Below are 10000 nucleotides of genomic sequence, written 5' to 3' on the forward strand. Positions count from 1 at the left end.
ATGCAAGCTAAGCCTCAATGTTATATGAACATGATTTATTTTACATGATTGCAATTAATGATCTCTCTCTCTTATTTAATAAAGCCCCCTTTAAGATGTTAATTTTGCATAATTATACTGTAGGTGTCCCTCTCTAATAAACACCCCCCTGTCCAATAGACACCCCTCATCACAGTTACTCGAAAATACACGTACTGCATGTACAGTAGGAATTAGCAGAAATTGGGAGCAAAATCATTAGGGTTTGTTCAAAGTAAGGATAAATTAATGATGTCATCACAACAACCTTGAAGGAGAATTCTGACATCGAAGTTGAGATAATTTATGGACCTCTATCAGCATGACTAGATATTACACTGTATGCTATTTTATACTGTATAAGCTCTCTTCATGTTTTCACCAAATGATAGCCATATTTGTTTTGTAAAGATTGTTGCGAAAAATGGAAATACATGTAAATGCATGCACCTTTCTCCTTTAAACACTCCTAAACTTAAATATACACCCTGGGCATCTATTGGGTCATATTAATTTTATACTTGTAGTATTCATAATTATTTTGAATAATGATGATCTAACATTAATTAGACTTAGTAATGTATACTGTTTGCTTTGATACTGCTAACTTGCTAATATTCTCTTCAGTGCAAAGTTAATAACTTGTAGGAATATTGCAATCTTGACTTTTTATGTGCATCATATAAGTTTTAACGTTCATTTTTCCCTGTGCAAACATTTCTCTAGATGCTGTGGGAATATAAAAGAAAGTTTTCCAAAGATCAACAGTTTGAAAATAAAGTCAAAGACAAATTTTGTGCCGCTGATTTAAAAAAGGTAAGTCAATAAATTAAGTCACCCACAAGACTAAGTAACATCTTCAATGTAGTAATTGTCCATAATTGTTTATTAATAACATTAAATTGTGGGCAACAAGAGGAGCCCGCAGACTATTCTTAGTCAGTGGCACATTAACTGTATAGCAAGGTTTTTCCTATCCTCAAAGACCCAGGGGCAGTCAGTCGGGTCGGGAAAAAAGGCGGGACGAAAGTTTTCAAGTAAGGGCGGAGGAGCCCCTGAGGACCTACCCTCACCAAACTATTTCCGAAAATTCAAGCAGATACCGGCTCCTGATTGGGCACAAAAAATGCTTTATTGTGCCCAATCGGCGAACAGTTTCTCCTGCATTGTTTTTGTTTGTTCGTACACGATGGCTTATTGTCGCCCCACACTTGCCCGGTTTATTCACCAAGCTTGTGCGTACAAGGGCAACTTTTCTTTTCTACTTTCCTAACCAGAAACAAAGGAACTAACGATGAGTTGAAAAGACGTTTGGGTTACTATCAGCAAGAGCAATAATATTGAATTTGCCCCTAGAATATTCTGTTTTTAACAGATCACAATTGAGATTCGGCAGCGATGAGAAAGTCAAATAACTAACAGCTTGACAAGGCAAAACAACAACTTTGCACGCTTTTTTTTTGCCGTCAACTGCATGACTACCCGTGAAAATGCCCAATTTCAAGTTTTGTGAAGGACGTAAACAAGCAATAAACAACTTGGATATGGCTGATAGAAATTTAGCTCCAGAAGAGTTCGCTTGCATTTGACAATTAAAGTAAGTGCATTGGATCAGATGGGGCTTTTATATCAAACTGAAAGTTTCCTGACTGCGTGCATTTCTTTGGTGCATAAGCTAGACAAGCCGTGATCGAAACAATAGCCGTCATGTATGAACACACGAAAAGAACTCATTTGAGATGTGTTCGCCGATTGGGCAAAATAATACAAAGCATTTTTTGTGCCTAATCTGGAGCCAGCATCTGCTTGAATTTTTGGAAATGGTTCGGTGAGAGTCGGTACCCGGGTCCCTTTCGCCTGTAATGAAAACTTTCGTCCTGCCTTTTCTCCTGACCGACTGACTGCCCCTGGGTCTCCGAGGACGGGTTTTTCCAGAATCTGTCCACATCCTCGGGATGTTCGTGTTCTGCGTACTCATATGCGTGGAACGTAACACCACATTGAAGGCCCTGGTGTTGAGTTTAAGGTTTGTCTGATGTCATGGTAGTCATGTGAATGTACATGCAAGTGATGCAAAAGTCATTATAATTTTGATTTGTTTAGTACACTATAATATTGACAGTAATTCAAGTACAGAATTACTCTACTAAAATGTGAGACTTTTCAATTCATCTTGTCGGGTGGAATCTATTATTTTACCCAGGAAAATGAAAGTAGAGCCTGATCTCAGACATCTCAGCTTAGAGCAGGACAAGTTTTGGCAAGGTTCCATTGTTAGAAATCCATGTGAATGAAGTTTATTCAGGCTTTGCTACAGCTGTACATTGTTTTTATATTTTGATATGTGTCCCAAGTATGTTACAGCGCTTGTCAACCGAAAGCTTCAGAATATAGTTCAAAACCACTTAAACATAGCATTGTTAAACGTATTTTAGTATTTAAACAGTAGATATAGGCATATTTTTATGGCCTAAAAATTTTTCATCTGTTCGGATTTCCTAGCTGAAAGTCTAGTGATACGAAAATTATAGGGATTAAAACTTACCTTTTCGAAAATGTCAGCCAGAATAAAGGCTCCCGAAAATTCTAGGTGACCTTTTTAGGGTAAAAATCCGTTAAAAAAGGGCAATTGTACCATTTTTTAGATGTTCGAAAATTCTAGGAGAGGCAAGCAAGCAAGAAATTTTACAACAAAGGTTCCGAAAATTCTAGATCTCAAATTGTCTTCTGAACAGATAATTATTTTCCGAAAACTGACGTTGGGTGTCCCTGAATTATATGAAAGAAAGCGGTTTTCACCAATCACATTTCTAGGTAAACCCACATGTAACAAGCCCGCACTTCCAAGCCAACGGTTACTACGAGTATTTTTTTGTTATTCATTTAGACAATCAATTTTTTATTCTTACAACACACTTCTGAGTTCACAACATCCTTACTACTTAAATGTTTTTAAGACATTTGATAGCACAAGGAGTGTCATGTCAGCATTGATTTTTTCAGTTGCTATTTGTGTAATTGTAGTACGATTGTATTTTTTGTTATTCAGTTATGGTTGTATTTCATATTCACTAATCAAAATCTTCCAGCCCTTTTTGTGCTTTCTAATTCTCTTTGCTGTCAGAGCCACAGACCAGCATCGCTAATGTTCCGATCTTATGACAAAAAAATATCACCTTTCTGGAAAGGTGTTTATAATAACTTTGTGTCTGTTATATTTTTAAGCTCCCTGAATGCACAGTGCCAGGAAAGATTATCCCATGTTTACTTGAGCATCGTCGGAATTTAACTGTACCCTCCTGCAAGCATATGATGACAAGAATGCAAGCCATTTTTTTCAGCGATTATCGTCTTATTGAGAACTTCTTAGATGATTGTTCCACAGATGTGAACAAATTTTCTTGTGGCCGACTTCAAACAGAAGAAGATGAAGAGGTTTGTTTTTATTATTGTCTAGCCTGCATTATGGATTGAAAGTAAACAAACCCTGGTTAGTATTGTCTGGGAAGCATGGTGCCAATGTCCTTGTTCTGGACTGCCAATGCACTCAACGAGTCATCAAAATTGCATTTCAAATTTCCCTTAATCCTGATTGCAATTTGACTATAGCTTTTTTAAAGTTCCAATCATGGAGCATTACTCAAATCCTGGTATAGAGATGGTGGCCCAGAACTAGGATGTCAGTGCTTTTTCAAAGATGGAATTACCTTCTTTATTCGAATAAGCGCCCAACCTCGAATTAGCGCCCACCTCGAATAAGCACCCATCCTGAAGGCAGAAAAAGTTAATAAGCGCCCAGCCTCGAATAAGCGCCCACCCCACCACACCTTTCTCCCACTCCCACTCAAACTCAAATTAGCGACCACCCCTAAAATTGAATAAATACTAATAAGCTTTAAGAGAATTCCTCGAAGACGGAGTTTTCTTCAAATTATTTTACAGGAACCTTGCTTTGTTACATCTTCACGTTCTGTTATTACCATTTATTGTTTTCTTGGAAAATACACATACTACACTTGCTGAAAATGTTGAAAATTTAATAAGCGCCCAGCCTCGAATAAGCGCCCACCTCGAATAAGCGCCCACTCTCAAGGTCCAAAAATTTAATAAGTGCCCGGGGCGGTTAATTGAATAAATACGGTAACCAGAAGTTTAGTTCTGTCTGTGGTGCAGACTAATGATTGTCTTGTGTTTATGTTGTGGTTCAATTCCACTGTTGGATTGAATTTTGTTTTACTTTTCACTGATAATGAGTTTGAAAGAAGGATAATTATTTTAAACCTGGAATATAATTGAACATAACACATACATTGTAAATTGTGACACCTGATTAAAATAATGATTGTCAGGAACAAAAAGCGGTTTAATATGGAGGCAATTATTATTTATTATGAAGAGAAATGAAGAGAAAATAATAATTTATTGTGAAGAAGAATTATTATTAAAAAAAAACATTTTTTGTAGCTGATCTATCTTATCTTATTTTCCAGTTATAAAGGAGTTAATGTTTTGTGAATTTAAAACAATGCAGTAATTAATCCTGTAATCAGTATGATGTATGCTAATCACGCTTTTAGACAGACATTGAAAACTGGCCATCCAGAAGGCATGTTTTCCCATAAAATTATAAGAGATGAAGTGAATATTATTTTCCTTGCCTTTTTTCCAAAATTGGCATCCATAGGACAGCTGGACACCCTTCTTGCTAAAACGTACTTGATGCTAATTAAGTTTAAATCTTTATTCCTTTTTTAGGATATCCACTCTCAAAATGAAGTACTAGAATGCCTTGAAGAACACCAAGAAGAATTATCACAGCAATGTCAGAAGCAAATATACAGACTGGCTGAACTTTCATCAGACGACTATCACTTAGATCGTCCTCTGTTTTATGCTTGTAAAGATGACAGGGAGAGATTCTGTGAACAGGTTCCGTCTGGGGAAGGACGAGTGTACAAGTGTTTGAAGAAACACAAGGATGAAGAAACAATGAGTGACGAGGTTAGGATCGACTGTTCTGACTTACTGACTGCTTTAACACTGATGTTATGTTTGTATGTTTTAATTCAATTGATAAATGTCTTTTTACATGTTCATTCGCCTATCATGTATGATACATTGTAATATTGTATATGTTGTATCTAGTAGAACCAAATGTTTGAAAAAATTTGTTTGCTTTTGATTCAAACTTGGGTTTCCAAAACAAAGGATAATGAAATATAAACTGGTGAATTGTACACTGTATGTGACAGTATGCATCATTGTCACTGAAGTGCATTTATATGAAGACTTTGTTGTTACTTGTAGGTGGCCTACATGCAGATGTTTCCTATTTTCATTGTTGCACGGAGAAAGGGCCGACCTTTTCCGTGTGCCAAAAGAGTAAATAGAAGATATCTGCATGTGATGTGGGCAGTTGTGTAGGCTACAAATTATGTTACTTTGTATGCTTGCATGCTCATTGCATCACTTACATGTACACTGTATAATGTGCATTGCATTGGCAATGCCATGACAATTATTGCAAGGCATAATTTTTTTTATAAACACAAGTTAAAAACAATGCAGGCAGGAAAGAATGACGTTTCAGTGTCATCTTGACGCCATTTCCAAGTTCAAAATGCTTGCTGATAAACTGTCAAAAAGGTTTTTTCTGGCTGACGATTAGCATAATATGAAATATGCAAAAGTCACGCAAAAAGTTTTCCCCGAATTGAGTCTGATTGAACATGTAAAGAAGATGTTAGTTCCCTAATTAGCAACATTTCGTGCACTAAACAATCAAACTTGTCATTGCACTTCTTAAGGATAGAGAACTGTTTCTCGAGATCTTTTGGGACAGTAGAGTGTTTGTCCTTATAATGTTTGCCAATGGAAGAAGAAATATTCTTTTGTTCACTCACACACTGATGTAAGTGCCTCAGTGTATAACCCACATAACTTGCATCACACAGGTCACATTGAAAAGAATAAACTACACACTGTTGGTTCACAAAAGGCGGCTTTTTCCTATGAACTTATTATCTTAAAGTTTCTTATGAACTTATTATCTTAATTATCATAAAGTTTGTGGCCATTTCCTGAGTTTTATGTACAGTATAATTTATTGCAGTAATTAGTATTTGTATATATGATATATATTTGTATAGTATTTGCTTTCACTTTTTCTCTGAAGTTTGTTAGGTTCTGTTAGGGTTAAATTCGGACAAGCAACATTAGGCCCTTAACCCTTTAAGCCCCCGTATCCACATACAAATTCTCCAAACTGATCTCCATACATTTCCTTCAAGAATTAGTTGAGAGAATTTAATAAAACATCAAGGCATTTTCTCTTTAGTGATCATATTCTTACTCATATTCTTACAGCCTCATCTCTTGACAATGTATGGACATTGTTAGAAGAAAATTGCTGTTGGTCACTATTGGGGCTTAAAGGGTTAATCAGGAACATAGGACTGGATGAAATGGTGACAATTGACATTAAGATTGTTTAAATATGGACATGAACATGGCCTACATATACTCCTCAAAATGCGAAACAACCATATTTAAAATTCAATTTAGGAACATACACTGTACATACCCCTTTTCCCCCCTAAAAGGGCCTTGTTTGTGCGTGTTTCATTAATAACAATGCTGTATGTTATGTTGCTTATTTCTTCTAGTGTAGGGATAAGTTAACTGAGCGGCAGAAATTGGAGGCTAGAGACCCTAAGGTAAGCTTTTGCATATTATTTTATTATTTATACACATTGTAATGAATAACAATTTTTTATTAAGATTTGCTTTTTGTTAATAAATTATAAGTTTGAAACTTTGAGATTTCTTACCTTCCTCAGGTGAAAAGTTAAACTTTTTAATTTAACAAAGTTAGTTGTCCCTCAAGCAATCTTTTAAATTAATAATTTATGCTTTGTGCATTTTCTAGATATGCCACTTTCCAGAGTAAACAAATCCTTGAAGTGATGTAGACATTAATAATTTGCGATGTGACACCGATAAGTGAAGTGACATTAATATTTGTCTCGTTTTACTCTTTCCACAAGGCCAACTATCCTCTGATGAAAAACTGCCTAGAGTTCTACCACCAGTATAAAGACAAATATGAGTGTGAGAAAGGCAAAACAAAACATGGAGCCTTAGCAAACATTCTTCTGTGCTTGGAGAAAGCTGTAGAAGATGGTAATTAAGATGTTACCATATTTTGTTTTGTTATAAGGTGGAGCATCGTTTAAACCAAATTTTGCTTGTCCAAAATCTGGGTGTGTCTTATAGCCAACTATTTTCGTGAAATGAAATGCAAGAATGTCCTATTTTATTACTTTATACTGGTTAAAAAAAAAAAGATAAATACAAAGCTTAGAGTATTGGTTATTGACATTACTCGACTTGGTTGTTCTGAAAAGAACCAGGTACCTGTAGGTTCTGAAAAGAACCAGGGTGGCTCTAAAAAGAGCCACTACTGCTGGTACTTTTATTCTTCTTCTTTGCCTTCGCTGTTGGTCTCAAATTCATTGTCGACAACCTCCTCTGCATCTTCCTTTTCATTCTCTTCGTCTTAAACTGCGTCGTCTTCTGGCTGTCACCAAATTGTACCACCATCACGTCATTTCCATTGTACTCTTATCGGCCATAACTGTTGACCAATCAGCAGATGAGAAATTTCTTAGTTATTGTAAAATGGTATATTGGAAACTGAAATATTAGAGAGTTCTTAGAACGTTCATTTCAGTCAATCAAAAGCTGCAATAATTAAGATTTAGAACTACAGCTGTAGAACATACACGGTGGGAGCATGTGATCTGGTTGCTTAATAAATGTGTATAATAATTTTCTTTTTTGCCATGTTTAGATCAGAAAGTGAGTGGTAAATGCCAGGCAGAAATGTTTGATCTAAGGCAGCAACTTATGGATGATTATTCTATCAATCCTGAGATTGTGGCTAAATGTGATGTGGAAATTGAGAAACACTGTCGTAAGGGACAAGAGAAAGGTGGAAAAACCATCGACTGTTTAATGAGCCTTGCTGAGGAAAATGAAGGCGACAATAATGCGATTAGAGCAGAATGTGTTGAGGCTGTAAGTCAATAAGTACATGATTTTTAAACAATTAAAAATAGTGTTATTAAAATGTAACATTGCTTACTTCTAGATGGCTTTTTGCTCTATGGAGAAAATTGAAAATGGTCATTAGTCAAAGTCATAGTCATTCATGCACAGGTTTCTATTCATTATTTTGTGCGAGCATTCCGACTGTTTATTTTCTCTGAAGAGCACTGTCTCCTAATAGTAATGAAAGCCATTGTTGGGTGTCAGTCATATTTACTGGGTGGAAGATGAATGTGGTTGACACGTTGGACCAGGTGTGGAAGTTTAAAACATGGCTATTTTTTGTGTCATTTACATGTACTTTGCAAGGATAGTTGCTTTATTTTCTCTCTTTGCCGAGCTGTATTACGTTTATGAGTATGGTCATTAACAATGCTCATACATTGTAGGCGTATGGGCAATTTTTAGCCCGGGGGGGAGGTAAAGCATTTACCCAAAAAATTCTCGCAAGTTGCCCAAATTTTTACGAAACAATCGAAAAGAAACGACGGTCATACGATGCAACAACATAGGCATCCGATGAATTGAGAATATTCTTACACATGAATACATCGCACGAGCTCGTAAAACAGTCGTTAAAAGAAATAGTTGTCTTAGATATCAATGATACAATCCATGTCATTGTTGACTACAGAGTTGGCATATACCCTTTCAGTGTTAATAAGTGCGATGTTACTGAACACGTTGTTGCTCCATGGTGCTGCGGTGCGCAACGTACTGAATGACCATTCTGCGCAGAATTCAATACAATGTAGAAGGTATCACTCCAAGGATATGTACCACGTTAGAAAACACTGGAGACACATCAAATAGATCATTCTCGTGCATTGTCTCCACGGCATTTCTGGAACAGTCATGTAGCCTAATCCGCGCACACACCGAAAACTAGCGTACATTTTCTGCTCGGCTTCGAAAATCTCGCCGTCGACTTTGTTTCACTGTGACAGATGTTTACGATGATTTCCGCTAAACCTTAGCTCAAGCTCGGTGGACGCATAGGAAATGTTAATACGGTGGTTAGCCTGCGCCACACACGAAACTAAACTCTGAAGGGCCTCTGCTAGCGGGCCTCTGCTAGCCTGTTCCAGGCATCCAGATAGTAGAGCGCGGGAGGAAAATTCACGTATTCCCGGTGTACAATTTAACTCCCTCCCCACCATCTGACCGCCGCGCTCTACTGTCTGAACACCCGGAACACGCTGGGCCTCAACTTGTGTACCAGGATGTGAGTAAACGTTATGATTAGCCTTTTAAAAAGCCCATTGTCGATTTGCCAATCAGGATGAAAAGAAATTTGAAACGCGCATCTGGCAATTCGTTGAGTCCGTTGGGGGAAAAGAACGGGGATATCGTCTCTGCTTCGCAGACCTTACTAACGGAGGTTAAATTACGTTTGTGAGGCAGGCTATACGGTGGTGCGATTGCGGTGTCAGCTGCGTTCGTCTCTGTGCGTGTTCACCTACAGGGCTTGAAGGTAGCGCGATGGCGAGAATTGGTGAGCCACTTATTCATTTTCAGACTTATTGCTGATGCTATCTGCCATACAATGTTGAAACTTTCTTCACTCCGACACTAGAGTCTGAATGGTCATGTCAGCATTTCTACGAGCGGAGATGATTCTAGAAAGTTATGCGGAAGTTGATTCCAATCAATTCATGACTGGAAATGCCCCACGGCAGCTAGTGCAGTGCAGTGCATTACTCAACAGTAAAAAACTACAAATATGTAAATCAACATATAATACCCTTCCCTGATAACCAGAAATTTATCACGTGCCGAGTAAGCAACTACTGTCTCGTGTTAATTTAACTGGATTTACCACGCCAACTGCAGGTTAAAATAGGAAATATCTATCTCTTCGAAATAATAAAAG

The 10000-nt window shown here is 37.2% G+C and overlaps 1 protein-coding gene across 1 annotated transcript in view; it reads left to right on the forward strand.

Annotated features, from left to right (window-relative positions):
* LOC140928115 (Golgi apparatus protein 1-like) overlaps positions 1-10000 on the forward strand; it is a 52450-nt gene that overhangs the window by 10201 nt on the left and 32249 nt on the right. The window contains exons 5-10 of the mRNA XM_073377829.1: positions 745-834; positions 3244-3453; positions 4774-5019; positions 6684-6734; positions 7065-7200; positions 7871-8097. Coding sequence (XP_073233930.1) covers positions 745-834; positions 3244-3453; positions 4774-5019; positions 6684-6734; positions 7065-7200; positions 7871-8097 — 960 coding nt within the window. The remainder of the gene's footprint in view (positions 1-744; positions 835-3243; positions 3454-4773; positions 5020-6683; positions 6735-7064; positions 7201-7870; positions 8098-10000) is intronic.

The sequence above is a fragment of the Porites lutea genome, chromosome 2 (assembly GCF_958299795.1).
Source record: "Porites lutea chromosome 2, jaPorLute2.1, whole genome shotgun sequence".
NCBI lineage: Eukaryota > Metazoa > Cnidaria > Anthozoa > Scleractinia > Poritidae > Porites > Porites lutea.